Genomic DNA, 22,234 nt, shown 5'->3' with positions numbered 1-22,234 from the left:
TGCTAATTGGCCACCAATCTCATCTCCTGCCCAATTAGGGCATTTAGATTTCAAGATAGCATCGCGTGAGTGACACAGTTGAGACACGCGGTTGAGGCCTGGAAATTATCCGGGCCTCGGGTTCCCGACTCTCTTTTGAAAATCGGGCCCATTAACTCTGTTTCTCTCTCTTTTAATGTGTTGTGACAGGTTTTGACAGTGTGCGTACAAATACGTTGACATTCAGCAGCAATGTGACAATAATCCAATATTGTCTTTATGGTGCCAATTTCCTGGGTACGTGATGGTGACAAGGAAGCTCAATAACCGCTGGGCACACTGCCCATGACTTGCCCAGCATTTGGATGATAAATTGTGGGTAACACGACCAAGATTTTCTGATATGCAGTACCAGTGGGCAAGCATGCCCTCCCCCATCCCGATAATCGTTCTGTCAGTTTTTTTTTATTCAGGATAGTCTTTTTTTTTTAAAAACAGGTTTTAATAAATAAATGCGTTTGTGTTGAAATCCAGTTGCACAATATCAGCACATGACTGTAACTGGTAAAGTTAGGAGCTGGTTTTAAATTATAGTGACACATTTTCAAGTGTTGCAATTCCCAGCACTGGGCTGTTTAATAACCGAAGCTTCCTGGCCAGCCAAGAAAGTATGTCCATGTTGGAATCAAGGGCCAGGATTTTACCAGCTCTCCAGAGACAGGCTGCGAGGTGGGAGGGCTGGTAAAATGGCAGCAGAAGGTTGTCAGGAGAGAAGCCCAGGTCTTCCTGCCACCATGGGATATTCAGTAAGGCAGGAACGGCAGCAACTCAGCTGCCCATCAAACTGAGGCGGGCGGGCAATTACAGTATTTAACTAAAATAAAAACAAGAAATGCTGGAACCACTCAGCAAGTCTGGCAGCATCTATGGAAAGAGAAGCAGAGTTAACATTTCGGGTCAGTGACCCTTCTTCGGAACTGACAAATATAAAAAATGTCACAGGTTATAAGCAAGTGAGGTGGGGGTGGGGCAAGAGATAACAAAGGAGAAGGTGTAGATTGGACAAGGCTACATAGCTGACCAAAAGGTCATGGAGCAAAGGCAAACAATATGTTAATGGTGTGTTGAAAGACAGGGGAATGGGATAAATATTTTGCATGTAATGAGATTACAGGAGAATGTGTCAACATTGGTCCAGGTACCAAGAACCCATGCAATAATTTCTAACATTCGCTGAGAACTCTTATTTAATGATTCCGAACCCAGGGGGTGGTTTAGAAATACTGAACGGAGTTTAGGACAATGCAGTCAATGAGAAATGCTGCAAAGTACCGAGCCCTTTGTGCAAAGTCTCAGTTCGGTTCAGATTGATCTGTTTTGATGTGTCAAGTCCAAGCACAGATCAGCTCTGCATGAGGCTTCCAGTTCAGAGATGTCACCTGCATACACATCCTGGGTCCCACCCAGAGCCAAGGGGATCGCGAGCGACATACATTAACATTTACAGGCGTCGCACCAGACATCACATGGTTAGAGCATCATGTGGTTAAACCTCCAGGAATACCTCCAACCAAAGTCGACAATCCTGCATGTGGGCTTCATGTTTGAAAGTTCACTTTACTTTTTGCAAGTTTTACACAGATTACATGTAGTACTAGAGTTTTGCAATGCTGCCAAAAACTGCAAACAAATCATTGACTCTGAAATCCAATTACCTCAGTCATGTTAATGCACTGCCACATATGCAGGATCAGATACAGACCTCATGGTTCAAAACTACAAATGCAGCGAGTGCTCCTACCTCCTTTGAATTCAACATGGAACAGCGAGGAATCTTGCCCCATGATTCATTGTCTGGAACAAGCTTGTCCTCAACCAGACGATATATGTAGTTTGTTTCTGTGATTGCAGCTTCATGCAGCTCATCTTCCTCAGGTTCCCCGGCAGCTGCAGATCCAACAGCGAGCAATCAGTAACATTAACAATACAAGGATTGTAGACAGTTAGGCTCCTCCAGGCTGCTAGAATTTTTTTCTGACAAGATTATCCTCTCATAGAGCTCAGAGCACCTCTTTGAAGCTGTATTACTGGCAGTCTGCGAGCAGGATATCAGCTCTCTCGTTGGTGAAGAGTGTGAGTGAGTATGAGAGAGAGAGAGGGAGCGCAATGGAGGGAGTGAGGCAGGTAGATCTTGTCTTTGTGATTGAAATCAATGGAAATATTAATCTGGAGAGATGTAAAATGGGCTGTCAGCTTGTTTTCACTCATTTTACACTATCGCAGTCAAGATCTACCCCAAAGACTGTGAGAGTGGGTGAGAGTGAATGTGTCCGTGAAAATGTGTGTGTGAGACTGTGAGAGTAAATGAGTGTAAATGTGAGAGATTGTAATGGAGTGTAAGAGAGTGGGAACAGCATAAACTGGAAGGAAAATAGCAAAAATAATCTATAGTCCTTCAAAACAAACTCTTGATGAAAGTTTCAACTTCAACAATCTGCTCTCGTTAAACAAGATTTTAATCCTATTTCTGAAATGAACCTGCAATGATCTTCAACCACAATATCTCTACATAACAGATATATAACAGACTGAGCAGCTGTAAGTAGGAGTCTGACTTTTTCATTCCCATATAACATGAAAACCCATTGAACATTGTAAAAAAGAATGACAGGTATTGGTAGGCTTCCGTGCACTTCATCCCAACAAATAATTCTGGAGACAGAAAAGAGAACCTCCATATTGAAAAATTAAATGTCTACTCTCAACATCTACAACGCTGTGAAACATTCAGCAATCTCAATGCCACAGTCACTCCGTGGAAAGACAATTAAGAGGCGTGGTGGTGTCGATACTGATGATGAAATGAATAGTCATTATGTTGGTTGTGTCAGTGGAGGTGATATTTATTATGTCTGTATTGGTTGTGTTGGTGGCAGTGTCAGTAGCAACTGTGATGGTATCAGTGGGTGATGTTGACCATTCAATACCAATAATGTGACACACTTCAGCCACCTATTCTTTATTGAACAGCAGCATTTATGGCTGAAGTTTTCAAGTTGTCCCAAATATTTTTGATTATTTTTATCATTCTGTTATCCAACAAAGGGTGACATCAAGAAAGAGGAACTCTAGCAGCAACACCAGGGAATAGGGACAAATTTTCCTCTTATTGTACCTGGGCAAATTACATCAGCTAAGTGCAGCATCTGAGCAACAACAATCGGGTGTCTTTATGAGTGTAATCAGTGTTCCTTGTCCAATTTCCCTTTGTGCTTCACCTAAGCAATCCGATTTGCCCAATCCGTCCCAAACTACAGTGAGATTAATCAATGCGGGAGTTTTCAACAGATTCCCTCAACAAAGAAAAGCTGTTGTCATTTGAGGATCTATCTCTTCACTGGTGTCCTTCCATTGATTCATGTGGGCAAATTAGCTGCAACTGAGTGGTCTGCACATCCAATGAATTTGCTCGCTTGTTTGAGCTTCTTACCTTGATATTGAACCTGGCCACCCAGAAGATCCCAGAATTCCTTGGCTCTTTTGCTTTGACTGTTAATGCCCTCTTCAATAATGGCAACGTTTGCTGCTCGGCAACCCAGTTCTCGCTTTGCCTGGATGAAACTAGCCAGCTCCGAAGCCTAAAAGTAGTAAAGGCGTGCAGTTGATGATTACTTATTGGGAATCACTGGTTAATATATGACCACTCAAATGAACTGGAGCCACAACAGGCAGCAATCTCTTTGATCTATCGCTTTGGTCAGTCTAAGTGTTTGGTTAATGGTTCTGAGTGGTACCTGTCATTTCAGCATGATACAAAGACTCAGAGATGCCACAGTAACTAGTTATGGAGCAAAGTCAGTATCTGAGGCATCACCCGAGAAGACTGCCTGCGATTTCACTGTTGTCCAAAGAGCTGTTTGTAATGTGGGATGACACAAAAGGCTTTGGGACATGACTGGTATAGAGGGCATGAGTGGGACGAAGGCAATCTTAATTAAGTCTTGCACATGGTGCGCTCTCCTTGCCAATACCACACTTACTTCCTCTAATGCTTTCCCTGTCACACTCTGTTGATAACATCCCTATTGTTACATTCCTTCCGCTCACCGTGAACTACACCACAGGAGATCTACTTATATGTAATATAATATTTAAATAGTTTCAAAGCTAACTCCCTGTCCACAGAGAGGGAATTGCAAACAGCAAGAAAATGGATGAGTGAGGCTATGTGATGTGGATAACACCCGCATTTGTATCAAATTGCTTCGCCTAATTCAACAGAAAAGTTACCCCAACTGAGCAATTTCACATGACCGTGTTAATTACTCTCACACAGCACGAGTTCAACTCCTGGGTGCTTCTTAATAGCAATCACTAGGTTTAGAATGAGTGCAAGGCACCTCTCCATAGGGTTGAACATAGGAACAGGAGGAGGTCATTCAGTCCCTTGAATCTGTTCCGCCATTCAATTAGATCATGGCTGATCTGTATCTAAACTCCATTTACCCGCCTTGCTTCTGTAACCCTTAATATCCTTTCCTAACAAAAATTCCTCAATCTCAGTTTTGAAATATTCAACTGAATCCCAGGCTTTTTGTGGAAAGCTCCAGATTTTCACTGCCCTTTGTGTGAAGAAGTGCTTCCTGACATCACCCCTGAATGGCTTAGCTCTAATTTTAAGGTTATGACCCTTGTCTTGGACTCCCCACCAGAGGAAATGGTTTTTTCTCCATCTACCCCATCAAATCCTATAATCATCTTAAACGTCTCAATTAGATCACCCCTTAATCTTCTATATGCAAGGGAATACAAGACTATTCTATGCAATGGTGGAAACAAGTAAGTACAATGTTACAACCAGTAAACTTGCCCAAGTACAACTCTTGTTACTGAAGCAGCAATGAGATGAAAGATAAGAGCAAGCTTTCATCAATGAATTTTTCTAACTCATGTAATTAGATTTAACAGCCATACCTTGGAGCGCTCAATTACATTAGCAAATTCTCCTGTCCAAAGAAAGCAGTGCTGTGCAGTGATCAACAGGAAACAGTCCCCACTGTTGAGTGAGCTGGCTTTTGGCTCCACCAATCGTACCTGGACGTGCCTGCGACCTGAGAAAGGGCAGAGTTAGCTCTGGTTCTGCTCCTGATCCGCACACACAACCAAGCGATCGTTTGTCAAAACGTAAGTGTGCCATAAATCAACTGGACAAACTACACATAAAGGCAGGTACCATAGTTAACAAAGAATTCAGGGCTCAATTGCACATTACAGTTTTACAGTTGTGGAAAAGCTGGTTGGATTTGGGGCCTGCTGTGTGTTAGGTCACCTCAGCTCGAGTGGCAGTCGAGGCACTACAAGTGACATTGGCAGCTCCGGGCTGGGGGAGGGGGAGGATTGGCCAGCTTTCTCCTGCACATGTCAATGAACTTCAATGGGAGAGCATCGTTGATTCAACATCGCCCGTTTTACACTGTCAGCCAACGTCCAAATTACCCCATCGGTGAGGACAGCTGTAGACCCATCTGTGATATTTACCCACTGTCCCCCACTGTAATAGTCAATCAACACTTGCTGTCCAAGTTCACACACAATGTTGCTGGCACTTGTGGAACTATTGGCCAGCAAGAGGCATTATCTTCAGTACCTCTAACTGGAGAAACCGAGGGAATCAAAAAGCTTGGGGATAGTTGGCGATAGGACTGTCTATCAAAAGTCAAAGATTTAAGCCAGCCAGCAACAATCCTCCTTGGGATGTGGGCATTGACTGGCAAGGCTGGCATTTATTGCCCATCCCTTGCTGCAATGAGAAGATGATGGTGAGCCTTCTTCTTGAACTGTTGCAGTCCGTGTTATGAAGCTGCTGCCACAATGCTGTTAGGTCTGGAGTTCTGTTTTTGTGAGCAGGTTAAATTTTTTTATTATCTACCTGTTGATGTATATGATATCTGATGCGTTCAGCTCAATGTGTCACAAAGTGATTGGGTTAAATATCATATTCGGAAAACAGTAACAAATCACAACCGACTATCTGGGGAACCTACCAATGAACAAATAGCATCTTAAAACACATATATAGATAAAAGAGGTTTCTTCTGACCATGATCACCTGGCCTCTCCTGAAGTAGAGGAGCCATGATTTACATGCAACAGCTAATAGCAAAAAACTTTCCCTCGACAACAGCCTCCTATTGACCTCAAGACGTGCTTATTTACTTCGCTTCAGAACTTATTGTCTTAAGGGAATAGGTTTGATAAAACACTGATTCACTGTAGCAGCAGCTTTCCTCAACAATCCATTATGCATGTTCAAAGGGTTATAGCGACATGAATTTGGCATTTGGCACCAGGGACTGTGCACCACATTCTATTAGTCAGTGATACAATTTGTTGAGGTACCAACACACGGGATAGAACGTGCTGCAGGCCCGATTTTGACAAGATTCTGTTATTTGGCAAATCACTCAGGAGGGTTTTTCCCCCATTTTCTTGCCCCATTCCACACACCCCATGCTAGAACAGTCTGACGGAAGTCAAACACTGATTTTAACTCTGCTCGCCAGGCGGGAACAGTGCGGGCTGAGCGGTTAAAATGCTGGCGATCTCGGGATTGTGGTTGCAGGAATCGCCAGTGTTCCTTCAGGCCCCACAAGGAAATCTCAGGCCTCCCCAGTCGGGCTTCCCTGCACTTCCCCAAATGTGATAGCCTCAGTCCCCTCTCCCCTCAAACACAGACCTTATGCCTGGGATTATTCCCTTAGCTTCTTGCCGACCAACATCCAGCTCTTGCCAGGTAGAAATTCCCGCTGAATTTGGGAGGGAGTTGGATTTCAATCATTTAAACAAGGCCCGGGAGCTAAAATGGCACAGGCCTCACGCTGACACATCAAGAGCATTTTCCTCAAACTTTGCACTCCCGCTGTGAGTTAAAATTGAAGTTTCAGTATCTGGCTCCCAAGTGACATTTGATCAAGGGACTTGAGTCAACATCCGTGGAACTGTTCCTTGATAAAAGGTGAGTGTCTTCAGAAAATAACAACCAGAAGGGGAGAAAGACAGTTGTCGTCACACATTTTAAAGTTCATGTTTACATTGGTTGGACGTATAAACTCCTTATTTTCTCAAAGCCTTAAATATTCTTCCCAATTATCAGAAGATGTCACAATTGAACAATGGTTACCTTTAACTTGCAGAAGCATCACCTTGTTGAATGGAAGTGTGCTGTTTCTGGCCGTCTGGTCTGTTATCTTCACGTTCCGGAGATTCACATTTTTGAAATTCTCCTTACTCGCTAGACCAGCCAAGGCCACATCTGCATAGTTAGAGTGTTTCGCCACTGTGGACATGCAAAAAAACTCCTGAGATGGACTAATAAAACCAAGACAGAATAAAACGGATAAAACAGCTAGACAATGCCTACATTACACATGATAATGCAGCAGCTGTAGAGTGTTAAAAACAATTCTACACAAGTTGGGGTGTTCTACCTAGGAGTTAATGAACCTGCTGGAGTAGGTAACATAGAGGATAATGCAAAGAGTGCATGTTATATAGGGATAACCCAGGCTGGAGTATGTTATATATAAGTTGACACATGGATTAGATCTTAGAGATAATAGCACATAGTGAGGAGCATATTATAAATCAGTAACTCATCAAATTGTTAAGATGACATCAGATTCATGATCATCTGAATCACATGTTAAAGAAGTGAAATATACAAAGGTGTATAATTTTTAATGGATTAGACACAATGGGGTCATATTAATCTAACCCACTCGACGAAAAACTAACAGAATCAGATTGGGTGCTCTTTTTACAAGATCTTGCATCACTAGGCGGCAGATGAGAGCAAGAGTAAGAAATGAAGTCCTACAGAAGCTTTAGAAGTCACAAGTATAGAAGGGGGGAGGGGAGGGACATCAACTCACATTAAGATGTGAGTTTATTAAGGTGATCACTGACTATTTGGAAAGAGGATTGTTAGAAATATTCATGAATTGCACTGTGAATGTGCAGGTTTGTAGTATTATGATTACATTATAAGCAGGATGACTAGATTTGGTCACCTTCTGAACACTAGGCTATCACAAGACATGACTGATGAGGAACATCCAAGAGCAATCCCATCAAAAGCCACTTGGGTCATTTAAATATTTAATTTTTTATTCATTTGTGGGATGTGGACATCACTGGCTAGGCCAGCATTCATTGCCCATCCCTAATTGCCCTTGAACTGAGTGGCTTGCTAGGCCATTTCAGAGGACATTTAAGAGTCAACCGCATTGCTGTGGATCTGGAGTCACATGTAGGCCAGACCAGGTAAGGACAGCAGATTTCCTTCTTTCAAGGACATTAGTGAACAAATGGGTTTTTACAAAAATTGACAATGGTTGCTTGGTCACCATCAGACTAGCTTTTTAATTCCAGATTTATGAATTGCCCTCATGGGATTTGAACCCATGTCACTAGAGTACTAGGCTGGGTCTCTGGATTACTAATCCAGTGACATTACCACTACACTGCTGCTTCCCCATGGTTGCACAGCAGCCTTAAGAACTGGCCCAGGGTACCTCCTGACTACAGGAAAGTCTCCTATCGGCCAGATCTGGAGGGACAGACTCTCAATGAGGAGAATGCCGTCTCTGTGCAGGATAACAAACATTTCCTCCAGCAGTCGAGGTTGTCCATATGTCAAAGCCTCGGAGAAAGTGCAGAGGATGTGCAGTGGAATGGTACCTGGATGAGAACCTTCAAGTTTTTTGGAGAAACTGGGGTTGTTCTCCTTAAAGCAGAGAAAGTTAAAGCGAGATTTAATAGAGGCATTCAAAGTGACGAGGGGTTTTAATAGAGTAACTGTTTCCAGTGGCAGGAGGGTTGGTTTGCAGAGGACACAGATTTAAGGTACAGGTAATTAGCAAAGAACCAGAGGGAAGATGAGGATTTTTTTTTTTTTTACACAGTGAGTTATTGTGATCTGGAAAGCACTACCTGAAAGGGTGGTGGAAGCAGATTTAACAGTAACTTTCAAAAGGAAATTGGATATATAATTGAAGGAGAGAACATTTCAGGGCTATGGGGAAAGAGCAGGGAAGCAGGACTAACTGAATAGGTGTTTCAAAGAGCCAACAGAGGCAAAATGGGCCAAATGACCTCCTTCTATGTTGTATGATTCGACGATATAATTGTATAGGGAATGCTGGGCAGATACACTCTAACTCACTGAAGAAGAATTGAAGGAGAAAACCTCAGACTTACTTCTCTCAGCTCGGATCCTCCTGACCTCCACTGTAGCCACATTCAAACGCTGCTCCATGTATTCCTGACGGATGTCATCTCGGGCAGCCAGTGCTCTCAGGGGATTGCGAGAGCATTGTGTCTTACGTTGAGGTCTTACAGCTCGTTTGTGTTCCGCTACCTCAGAGGTCAGTCTGCAAGAACAAAGTCGAAATTGAAAGTCCCATTGAGGAACCACCTGAAACTGTTCACCTCACTGCTCGGTGACGTTTTCATTGCTGTTGTCTTCTGTAGCTCTCAATAGACCTGAAGGGGAAATGACCTTTTTTTTTGTATTTTGCACTTGAGCCCAACATCAGGCCAGCATTTTAGTGATGCAGCAACAAACAAACTCAAATAAAAACACACTTCCATTTTCACCCTTGAATTGGATCTCTCTCAACTAGGGCATTCTTTCAAATTAGGAGCCGGGAAATTAATAACCTCAAGCAGGGTGAGTATAACAGTGAGTGAATTAATGAGTAGTAGCACAGAGCACATTTAGAGGCATTAATTAAAATTAGTAGTTTAAACAAGGTATCAACCAGATTCTAAAAGCAGGAATAGAGATTTTTTTCTTAGATCATGGATGGGCAGCTGTGGCCTGTTGCTTGCAATTCCTGCGGCATGTGGGAACTTCAGGACAGTTCACGTGTCTTGGGTGACCATGTGTGTAGAAAGTGTCTCCAGCTGCTTCAGATTGAGCTCAGAATTTCTGAGCTTGAGGGGCAGTTGGAGTGACTGTGGAGCATCAGGGAGCAGGAGGTTTTCCTGGATCGTACTTTCCAGGAGGTGGTCACCCCATAGGCAGTGAGAGTTCAGGGTAGTAGGTGGGTGGCCATCCAGAAGACGAGGAAGAGGCAGGTGTGCAGGAGTCTTCAGGGAGTGTGCCACTCTCAAACAGGTACTCAGCATTGGAGACTGCTGGGAGTGATGATACCCTGAAGGAGTGTAGTCCAGACCATGGCATCAATGGGCAAGGGACGCCACAGTAGGGAGCAACAAAGTGTAGAAATGCAGTTGTTACAGGAGATTTCATAATCAGGGAGACAGACAGGCATTTCTGTAACTCATCATGTGTCCCGCATAGTGTGTTCCTTTCCTGTGCCAAGGTAAAGGACGTCATGGAGAGGGTGCAGGATATTCTGCAGGGAGAAGGGAGTGAGCCAGAAGTTGTGGTACACGTTGTACCAATGACATAGCATGGGCAGGTATTGAGGTCCTATGGTCAGATTTTCAGGAGCTAGGGAAGAAGTTAAAGAGTAGGACCTCGAAGGTTATAATATCTGGATTACTGCCAGTGCCACCCACTAACGAGAGTAGAAATAGGAAGATAGGGAGGATCAATGTGTGACTTGAAGCAAGGTGCAGAAGGTAGGGATTCAGATTCTTGGGACTAGTTCTGGGGCAGGAGGCACCTATTCTAAAGGGATGGGTTGCACCTCAACAGGACTGGGACCAATGTCCTTGCGGGGAGGTTCACTAGTGTGGTTGGAGAGGGTTTAAACTAAATTGGCAGGGGGCTGGGCACTAGCATATAGAAGTAAAAAAGAGGAATAAGATGCATAATGTGAGAGTGTTGGACAGTACTAGAGAAGGGAGTAGTTACATATTAGATAAGAGCAGACTGAGAAGGGCTGCAAGGAATCCAAAGACATATTTACAAAGCATCTATGTAAACGCACAAAATGTGGTGAATGAGGTTGGTGAGTTACAAGCAAAAATAGCAGTATGGGAATATAATGTGGTGGCAATAACAGAAATGTGCCTCAAAAATGGTGAGGACTGGGCACTTAATATACAAGGATATAATGTGTTCACAAGAGATTGGGAAGGAAAAAAGGGAGGTGGGGTGGCAATACTGATTACGGAAGACATTGTAGTGTTGGAAAGAGGAGCTGTCCTTCAAGGGGCAAGGACAGAATCCATTTGGTTAGAGTTGAGAAGCAAAAAGGGGATGATCATATTACTAGAGTATTCTATAGGCCTCCAAGTAGTGAGAGAACTAGAGGAGCAAATCTGCAGGGAAATCACGGAGATGTGCAAAAACTATAGAGGGGTGATATTGGGGGACTTTAATTACCCAAATATCGATTGGGATGTTAGAATAAAGGGAAAGGATGGGGAGGAATTTCTGAAGTGCATTCAGGAGAACTTCCTTGATCAGTATGTTCTCGGCCCAACTAGAAAGGAGGCATTGCTGGAACTGGTTCTGGGAAATGAGGTAGGGCAACGGGACCGCGAGTCTGTGGGGGAACATTTGGTTAAGAGTGATCACTGTATCATAAGGGTTTAGACTCATAATACAGAAAAGCAAGGAATGATATATGGTAGAATGGCTAGATTGGAAGAGGACTAATTTCAATGAGAAGGGATCTAGCCAGGATAGAATAGGACCAAAGACTGACAGGTAAAACTGTAACGGAACAATGGGTTATCTTTCAGGAAGGGATGCTTCAGGTACAGGCTAGGTACATTCCAAGAAGGGCGATAGTATAGCAGCCTTCACAACCTCAGAACGTCCCAAAGCACTTTAAAGCCAACGAAGTACTTTTGAAGTGTAGTCACTGTTGTAATGTCGGAAACACGGAAGACAATTTGCACGCAGCAAGATCCCACAAACAGCAATGAGGTAATGACCGGATAATCTGTTTTAGTGGCTTATTGAGGGATAAATATGGGCCAGGACTCTGGGGAGAATTCCCCTGCTCTTCTTCAAAATAGTGCTATATGGCCACCTGAGAACACAACTGGGGCCTTGGTTTAATGTCTCATCCGAAAGACAGCTCCTCTGACAGTGCAGCACTCTCTCAGTATTGCACTGGAGTATGAGCCTTGATTTTTGTGCTCAGGTTTCTGGAGTGGGAATTGAACCCACAGCGTTCTGATGCAGTGATAAAAGTACTATCAACTGAGCCATGGCCCATAAGCCAGAAAGCCAGCCTCTAATGTCAGCCGAGCCTTCACTTTTCTACAGAGCCTGGTTCCCCATAACAGAAACTCGCTGATTCACACACTCGCAATCTTGTGCATTTCAGACTTACTAAGTGATAGCTCACCCTCCCATCCCCACTCCCCTGTGCCAACCAGTCACAGATCGTCAACCAAGTTATGAAAACAGACTGCACATGTGGAATCACAAGTTACATTTTTTTTTAATTAATTGAAAACTAGAGACAGGTCATGCATAATGTACCAGCACACTGGACTATTCAGAGATACAATGGAATAAATGCAAATTTGAAATATACACTTACCGCCACGGTGAGGCCACTGCCCCCTTCCCGCACCTTAGCTTTCAGCTGGTTGTTTAACACATTATATAACCTGAGCCAATCTCACTCTCCTATCTCAGTATAACCCCTGCCAACTCAACTTTCAGCCAGATTGTCATCGGCCCTTGTGAACAAGTCTTGGATCTATTTCACTAAACAAAGCTCACAGTTGCCTTTCCCTAACATTCGGTTTATATTGGTGACAAGCAGCAACTTTAGCAACCTCACCTTACACAGCAGGGCATGACTGAAATCCTAAAGATCCTACTTTACAGTTAGAGTGACACATTGCCAACCTCCATTCGTAGGAGCATAGAAAAATGCCAAAAGAATGAAATAGGCCATTTGCCCCACTGAACTTATTCCACTCATATTACCACAGGCTAGCCGTTTAAATCCCTCTGTCTCTGACTTTATGACCCCCACCTGTAGATTCTATCACTTTCATTGTGAAGAGGATTTTTCTCCGATTCTCACTCTTGTCATGGTGACCTCAAGGGCTGGTTGACATGATGGTTCTCAGTCACTTTTTTCAAGTCGAACAAGATAGAAATGAATGAGAAAGGTCTTTCGGCCCATCATAACTAAGGAAAAATCTTACAGACCTTCCCCCAAACATAATACACAATTGTTTTGATAATGACATTCACCTCCATTCTTGTATATGGAAGACCATTCCATGTATTGAGAACTCTTTGAGACTGTGTGAGGAAACAATTCCTGACATCAGTCCTAAATTCACCTCTTTGCTGGCGTGAACCTGTATCCCTCTTGTCCCATGTCATAACTTAATTTGTTGTCCTGTTGTTACCTTTTCTGTACAGTTTGCTTTCTTCTATACATCTGGCCTTCTCAGATTTGATCACTCTTGTGTATCTCGGGTCCTTTTTGAATTTAATTCGAACAAAAGATATGCCACCTCTCTTCTAAAATTCAAAACATATCCCTTTGAATGAAACAGTTTAACTCTTACTTTGGGGTGTTTGTTTCAAAAATAACATCAAAACTCTCCTCAATTTTCACTGCATTGGATGTCAGAATGGTGGGCGCATGGTTATAGAATTTATTGAAGGTATCATCGTCATCTGGCCTCATCACTTCCTTTACCGTTTGTTCCGTCACCGTGATCGTCGTCTCCTGGTTATTTGTAGCTGGAATAAAGATTGCACAAAGTTAGGCACATCACACCCATCCAGGAATCTAGATAACTTGGTTTTATCCCCTAATAAATTACACAACCTCGAAAGAAAGAAGTTACATTTATATAGCACCTTTCATGATCTCAGAAAGCCCCAAAGTGCTTCACAGCCAATGAAGTACTTTTGAAGTGTCGTCAGTGTTGTCATATAGGGAAACAGGGCAGTTAACTTGTGCACAGCAAGCTCCCACAACCAATAATGAGATAATAACCAGAGAAACTGCTCTGGTGGTATTCGCTGAGGAATGCTATTATTGCTATTTGTTCACCAGGAGAACTCCCCTGCTCTTCTTTGAATAGTATAATTGGATCTTTTACGTTCACCTGGTAGGCCAGGTCTTGGTTTAATGTTGCATCCGAAAGCCAGCACTTCCAGCAGTGCAACACTCCCTTAGTGCTGCATCATCACAGGCAATTTACTGAGGTAAAAGAAATTAAGTTTCACCTTCGGGTTTGCCTGATGGTTCAACTGGTGAATAGCTGCACCACATAAAACATGAAAGTCCCGGGCCAAGTCCCTGGTCTGCATTGAGCTTACAGATTTAAGCCAGCCAGGTAGCTGGGGTGCCTCAGCACCCTGGCAACACTGACGAGAGGATTAACTGGGACTCACATTCCCTGTTTCCTATTCAGTGATCTCTGATGCAAAGCACTTGTACAGACAGCATCTGAATGCAAGATTGGAGTCAGCTATTACGCCACCTTAGTTAAACAGTCTCCAACACAAATGCAGATTTTAACTGTGCCACTACTTTAATTTGATGTTAACCCATTTAAAATAGGTAGATTAATGCTGTCCGAAGTAGCACCAATTGGTAAAATCCAGGCTTTACTGAAGATTGGCTGCTTGGCCAAGGTGCCAGAGGAACAGCATCTAACAGGAGTCTAATGATGAACCTAGCATAGCCAAACGTGGTCAATGTTCCATCATGGCCTCATCCTTCCCTATCTCTCTAGCCTTCTCCAGCCCTACAACCCTCTGAAATCTTTGTGTTCCTCCAATTCTGGCCTCTTGTGCATCCCCGACTTCTATTGCCCCACCATCGGTGGCTGTGCCTTCAGCTGCCTAGGCCCTAAGCTCTGGAATTCCCTCCCTAAACCTCTCTACCTCTCTCCTTTAAAATGCTCCTTAAAACGAAGCTTTCAGTCATCTGTCTTAATATCTCCTTATTTGGTGCCAAATTTTGTTTGAAAACACTCCTGTGACGTGCCTTGGGCATTTTACTACATTAAAGGCGCTATATTAATGCAGGTTATTGTCACTGCAGCAGACCTTTTATTTCTACTTTTTCTGAACCCCATCCTTCTTTGCACATTTACAAGCTTCCAGAAGAGAACATTTTTCTGTCGAGCGAGAAATTAGTAACAGCAGGATATGTTGACAAATATTGATCAATGAGCTTTGTGCAAATTATTAATAAAGTCTCCACTGCCATGAAGGGAACAGGACCAGGTTTTAAGAAGGTTTGTACTTCTTAGAATTAAGAAAGGTCACCTTCCTATATGATGGGAAAGTATATGATGTACACAGAGTGCAGTGAAATAAGGAATAATTTGATCTCGATCCTACAAGCAAATAAAACTTGCAGTCCCGCTTCAATTAGCATACATGCAGTTAATTAGCATACATCTCAACATGGTTTGAATGGGATCCAGAAAGTGAAGGCATTTCAGAGAGACTTGTGCTTAAATAGAGCTTTACCATTTCAAAATATCTCAAACACTCCACACGCGAATTATTTCTAGAATGTGGTGACTGATGTTAAATTGGCAATCAGAGAAGCCGCAATTAAAATTGGGTCTTTGGATAAAGAATCACCTCTTACAGCAGGATGTGCTGTTCAGTACGTATTTACTGACACTGTTTGAAAGAACAGCAGCACAACTCCAATTGAATAAAGGGTTCATAGTCAAACCCAACCAAGGATAGCTTTACCAGGCATTCTAACACATGACTGGATCTAAGCCAATCATTCTTCCGCCATGTCAATGACAATGGAGAGTTCTGTTTGATCCCAAGGTAACAATTCTAGACAGAAGTTCCTAAAGCACAACCACAGCTATAACTAAACAATAATAGGGCACAATGTGTAATACTGCACCAGAGAGTAGCTCAGGTTCCTAGTTCAGTAGAGATGGTTGTCCATTAATGGCCAATTGCTAATTAGATATTTGACTTCCCTGAGGGGCTGCAGACAGAAAAACAACTTAAACATGAAGATCACAGCTATCAGCCTTACTTTTAGCGTGCAGTTTATTGAGGAAGGTCTCTAGGTTATCCAATGTAGTATCACTCTCCAGGGGCATGTCGGGACGACTTGTAATCTCTGAAACAAAGATTTGAAATTTTGCAACAACCACGAGATCTTTACAAAGAATCATGTGACAACATAGGGCACATCTACATTTCCAGAATCTTCCAACAAAGTAACGTTATATTTTAATTCAAGTGTATTACTATGGGCATCAGACAGCTGATTGTCATCGTGGGCAGCACTATGCTGAATATTTTCACATAAATAGTGATTGCAATTGAATGTTGTTTTTTGGGTTTGTGTAAAAATGGAATGTTTGAATCATTAAGAAATCTTGCATTTTTGTGTTTTTTTGAAATTATATAACTCATTTTGCCCCCTACCTTATTAACTGAACTATAGCTTGTCCTGATCAAGTGAGTTAAAACAATAAGTAGGCAAGGGTTCATCTAAAAAAAACTGGACACTGGAATTTAGTATGAGGACTTACTGGAAGAGCACTGGTCAGATAATATACCCTTATCTTTATATAATTGTTATTTTCCAGTGCTCCTTTGTGTAATTGTTCCTTTGTACTTTCTTTCCTTGTTCCTCCTAAGCTCCAAACACATCATCCTACAAGTTCTACTCACCCTCCCAACCCCCGACATCTACCCTATGAAATCAAGACTCATCAAACTATATCATGCTCAGGACATCAAAGGATTAAATTGTTTTGCATTGCCCCCATTTTTCAGGCACTATGTGGCCTCCTAAGGCCTCAAACGAATGAGCAGGAAACGCCGAGATCGGCGGCGAGCTCAAAGAATGGCGGCCCACACGCCGAAGACCTGCCGGGATCTCCTGCGCGGTGGCTCATTTAAATAGCCAATCACGTGGAGGGGGTGGGCTGTGCGCAGACGCTGGTGCCCTTTTTAAAGGGCACCCAGCCCTGCCGACATATTTGAATTTTTAAAGTGAACTCCCACAAAATTTACAAAATAAAATTGTAAAGCCCCTTTCCAACCTCCCCCCCCCCACCCGCCCAATAAATATTGCATTAGGCATTTGCCCTCACCCCCAAAAAAATATTTACCTTTGAATTCTGATGCCCCCACCTCCAGACTGTACAAAGTTCCCACCATCCCCTACACTCATGAAGTTTATCTGACCCCACCCCCACCCCTCGCGCAACTCCTTAACTCCTCCTCCCTCCCCACCATTGTCACGTCAGCTTTCCCCAGATGGGGAATTGAAGGTGCCGAAGATGGCAGCAGGCCCGGAAGATTGCCAGTAAGTTCATTTAAATTTATTCACCTCATTAATTTAAATATTATAATTGAGGTCCCATCGCCCAGCGGCGGAGTGGTGCGGGGAGTGGGGTCCGCCATGGAGCCTCGCCACCGCCAGGAGGATCGGGACGGGCCCTCCCGGCATTAGCCTCCGTGGCGGGCCTCTGCTGGAATGATCTCCGGCACCCCCCCCCAACCCCCGCCATCACAGAACCCGATGCTTGGTACAATCTAGCCCCTCACCTTTCTCCGACATCTCTTCCACTTACAATCTATGGGCCTGTAAAATCCAAGTCTGACATCTTCTAAGTACTATTTTCTGATTTCCCAGGTCTTTTCTTGTTGCTTTTCCACCAGGCTGCTGAATGCACTTCTTCAAAAAGGTGGTGGAAATCTGGAACGCTCTCCTCCCAAAAAGCTGGCATATCAAAATTTCAAAATTGAGATTTTTGTGAGGTAAGGGTGTAGAGGGATATGGAACCAAGGCACGTTAATGAGTTAAGATCAGTCATAATCTCACTGAATGGCAGAACAGGCTCAAGGGGCTGAATGGCCTACTCCAGTCCCTATGCTGTCCTGAACTCTGGGCTGTGGCCCTTCCTCAAGGCATCTCAACAATGAAAGAGATTTGTTATATTAAATTATTAATCCATCAGTCAGGATGAAACCACACAAGAGTTCTCTTGTTCATAATATCAACAGCTATGGCACATGATAAACATACGAACATACGAACTAAGAGCAGGAGTAGGCTAATCGGCCCCGTGAGCCTGCTGCACCATTCTAGAAGATCATGGCTGATCTGCTTGTGGACTCAATTCCACTTTCCTGCCTACCCCCGATACCCTTTGACTCCCTTGTTTGTCAAGAATCTGTCTACCTCTGCCTTAAAAACATTCAACGACCCTGCCTCCACTGCTCTCCGGGGAAGAAAGTTCCACAGACTCACGACCCTCTGAGAGAAAAAAATTCTCCTCATCTCTGTCTTAAATGGGTCACCCCCTTACTTTTAAACTGTGCCCCCTAGTTTTAATCTCTCCCACAAGGGGAAACATCCTTTCAACATCCACCCTGTCAAGTCCCCTCAAGATCTTATATGTTTCAATAAGATCACCACTCGTCCTTCTAAACTCCAATGAATACAGACCCAACCTGTCTAATCTTTGTTCATAAGATAACCCTCTCATCCCAGGCATCATTTGAGTGAACGTTCTCTGAACATCTTCCAAAGCAATTATATCCTTTCTTAAATAAGGAGACCAAAACTGTACACAATACTCTAGATGTGGTCTCACCAATGCCCTGGTACAACTGCACCAAAACATCTCTACTTTTATATTCCTATCCCCTTGCAATAAACAACAACATTGCTTTTGCCTTCTTAATTACTTGCTGGGCCTGTATATTATCTTTCTTTGTTTCCTGTACTAGGACACCCAGATCCCTCTGCATCTCAGTGTTCTGCAATCTCTCTCCATTAAAATAATATCATGCTTTTCTATTTTTCTGGCCAAAGTGGACAAGTTCACACTTTCCCACATTATATTCTATCAGCCAAATCTTTGCCCACTCACTTAACCTATCTATATCCCTTTTCAGACTCCTTAGTAATATGGGAAATGAAGGTCAGAGAATGACAGGAAGGGACAGAGAGAAAAGAAACCTAAGGACACACCAATAGTCAAGACAAGATGTTACAGAGATAACAAAAAGACAAAACTAAAGGCTCTGTATCTGAATCAACGTTCAGACCCAACCTGTCTCCTGGCTGCAGGATGACAAGGATTGGGTTCCGAATATTGAGGGGTATATGACATTCAAGAAAAATAGAAAGCTAAGTAAAGATGGAGGGGTAGCACTGTTGATCAAAGATGGCATTGGTGCAATAGTTAGAGATGACCTTGGTTCAGGATGTAGAATCAGTTTGGGTGGGGATGAAGAACAAAAAAACTGAAGCAAGTTAAATAAAACCTAGGCAAGTGGGAATATAAAGCAAACAAATGAAGATATGTGGGATTGGAATTATATCCTGTGTCTGGGCTAAATTGATGATTCATGAGGGACAACATTTTGAGTGAGCAATGAATGGGATTAGGAGCAGTACCCCATTTCATCTAAAAGTTTTCTGTTCATCCTATTTTCATCCCTTAATCTCAATTAACTAAACTAATCCTAACCAGAATGATTAGATGGGCAAATGGATGAGCATACAAAGTTTGCCTAACTGGTGTGCGATAAACTGAATCTACAATTAACGTTTGATAATCCACGGGGACTGGAGTGAGCCTTTGGCTTAGTGGTAGCATTCCCGCCCCTAAGTCAGAACGTGTAGGGTCTAAACCCCATTTCAGATGGTCCCGGCGAATGGAGACTGGAGCTCCGGCTCGGAATTCTGCAGTGACATCCAGCAGGATCCTTGCATCTGGTGGGTCTGGGTGACCACTTCCCTCATCATACAGCCTGTTGGAGCCCCCAAAACCAACTGTTGCCCAATATAAAGATGGTTATGGCCATGGAAGGAGCATTCATGTTGTGGCCTCTCAGACTGTTAATAAGATATGAAAACCGTATCCCCAGGTATTTTACTTTATGGCGTCTTTGTTTCAGCAATGTGAAGCCAATTACTGGAGGTTTCAGCGATGATGCGGATTTTGAGTGCACATTTCCCCAGATAACATGTCTTTACACAAGTGAGTGACTGAACAAGCTTGGTACATTTACTTTAAACACAAATTTTTAAAAACGATTGTGTCTTGAACTGATCGAAACTTTAAGAAGCTTCACTCACCTTCCAGAGGTTTGGTTGGGGTACCTGTTGCCGTGGCAGCTTTCTTGAAAGGAATAACTGCATCATCATTATTTCCAGTAATCGTAGGCACTAACCCTGTAATTCATTAAAATGGCATTCAGAATAATTATAAAATCTTCTTAAATACAGCATGATAATGACATAGTGATGCACCATCTTAAAACGACTCCAAAAGACAGTCGCACTTTAACCCCAGATTACAAAAGTGATAATGCCTCCCCACACCACCAAACCACCCCCCATGCCCCCCCACCCCCCAAACAACAGCTGCACTCTTAGCTCAGTTGTGACTAAACTGTACAGATTAGAAGGGAGGGCCTAAGATCAATCTGTGGTGTACTGAATTTACTGGCTTTGGCAGCAGTAGTAGTCTGGATTCATACAAATAGGCAGAGCTCCTATGAGCTAGGAAGAGCATATAGAAATCGGTCACTGTTCCCACTCTTGAACTCCATTTCCTCCAAACCCTTCCCTCCAGCTTAAACTCCTCACTTTCTGTCAGGCAGCAGTATCAGTGTAGATCTGGACCGGCTCCAAGTGTTTTATTGGTCCGGGTTCAGTTTTCTCACAGAGAATTCCATTCCATTCCAAGTCTGAATTTGGCCCTGATCAAGCCAACCAAACAAAGAGTGGTTGAGATTTCTCGGCTGGATTTCGACTAATTGATGTAAATTCATCCCATGTTTAAAAAGGTCCTGCCTTCTCTCACCGTGTCCCTACCTCCCCCCACACCAACTATCAGATTATTTTATTCAGCATAAAACTCATTTATTCCATGCATCTCGGACGTTACAGGCAACATTCCTGCAAGGTGTCTGTTTTTACTATAATTGCACCTCGATGAGGTCCGGCACTGAAATAAAAAGTGTTTTTCTTTCTAACCAAATTCTTAAACAAATGTTTTCCTTGGGATTTATTTTGCTCCCATTCTCCCAAACATCTGACTATGGGGAAAGAACAAGGGAGTGAGTCTAATCGGATAGCTCTTTCAAAGAGTGGGCATAGGTAAGATGGGCCGAATAGCCTCCTTCCATACTGTAATATTCTATGATCCTTAATAAACTATGGTTCCCACAGACACTGGCTTTGATCTGGTAACTCATCTCAGCAGCCTATATGACCTGAATACCTGAATCCTGGTAGGTTAGTAGTCAATGGAGGATATCAAAGTTGAGCTCAACACTTTCCTCACCCAATATGCACACACACATAGCAAGGCATGTGTTTTTTGACAGTTGGGGATCAGGAGTAAATTTCTGCCCCTTCCCTAGCTGAGGGATAGTAAAGCTACTTATGGTGCTTTGACCCATCTCTTTGGCCAATCTTTTGGTCACCTGTCCTAATATCTCCTTATGTGGCTTGGTGTCAAATTTTCTGTGATTATGCTTCCATGAAGCACCTTGGAGCATTTAGATTAAGTTAAAGGTGCTATAAAAATGAAAGTTGTTGTTGTTGTTGCTGCTGCTTTGATTTTCCACTCCAAATGAGATCAGTCAACTCAGCAGAGGCCAGCGATTGTATTGGAGACATTCCCGGTTTGTACAGATCAGGCTGTGATGCACATCAGGAAAGTTGATGGAGGAGCTTAAAATTCTGTCAACAGATTTTTCAGGGATGATGGTGTGAAATAGCAAACATTTTGATTATTCAGTCATACTGCCTCTAAACGCAGTCATGACAGTAACAGGCACACAGTCCTGAGATCTGTAAAGTTTTTTATCCTGCGCTTGCAACTGCTGCTGGAGGGGATTGCGTTTCCATCAGGTTATGTTTCATGCCAGGTTAATCTGACCTATTTGACAGCCAGATTTCAATACAATTCAAAGCTTGATTGTTTGCAACCCAAAACGAGACGGAACTTGTCGATGAGGTCCAGAAATTAGTTTACGCCGCGTCCATTTCACAGGCTGAAATGGGTACCGAAGCGTCCAATTTGGTGGGCAACATGCATGTATGCATTCTACAGTGGGGCTGACTTTAGATAATGTTGACAGAGGAACCCTCATTCTCCTTGCTCATGGTTGGCAATGGGAGATGTGCAGATATGGGTCCTAGCGGTATGACACCTCTCCAAGCTGGAAGGTGAGTTTTGGGATCAGCAGCCTAACATCGGTCAATGAGAAAATGCCAGAATCCATTATTAAGGAAGAAATAGCAGGACATTTAGAAAA

At 43.1% G+C, this 22,234-nt stretch overlaps 1 protein-coding gene across 13 annotated transcripts in view; it reads right to left on the bottom strand.

The window, feature by feature from the left end:
* Positions 1 to 22,234, bottom strand: part of LOC137348063 (supervillin-like) — a 162,862-nt gene that overhangs the window by 42,966 nt on the left and 97,662 nt on the right. For all 13 annotated transcript variants that reach the window (XM_068013189.1, XM_068013193.1, XM_068013191.1 and 10 more), the window contains 8 exons: positions 20,043 to 20,138; positions 15,969 to 16,055; positions 13,504 to 13,681; positions 9,238 to 9,410; positions 7,160 to 7,315; positions 4,954 to 5,090; positions 3,470 to 3,617; positions 1,781 to 1,926 (listed from right to left, as the gene is read on the bottom strand). In XM_068013189.1, the coding sequence (XP_067869290.1) occupies positions 1,781 to 1,926; positions 3,470 to 3,617; positions 4,954 to 5,090; positions 7,160 to 7,315; positions 9,238 to 9,410; positions 13,504 to 13,681; positions 15,969 to 16,055; positions 20,043 to 20,138 (1,121 nt within the window). The remainder of the gene's footprint in view (positions 1 to 1,780; positions 1,927 to 3,469; positions 3,618 to 4,953; positions 5,091 to 7,159; positions 7,316 to 9,237; positions 9,411 to 13,503; positions 13,682 to 15,968; positions 16,056 to 20,042; positions 20,139 to 22,234) is intronic.

This window comes from Heterodontus francisci, chromosome 33, assembly GCF_036365525.1.
Source record: "Heterodontus francisci isolate sHetFra1 chromosome 33, sHetFra1.hap1, whole genome shotgun sequence".
Taxonomy (NCBI): Eukaryota; Metazoa; Chordata; class Chondrichthyes; order Heterodontiformes; family Heterodontidae; genus Heterodontus; species Heterodontus francisci.
This window is presented reverse-complemented; position numbering and strand designations above follow the sequence as displayed.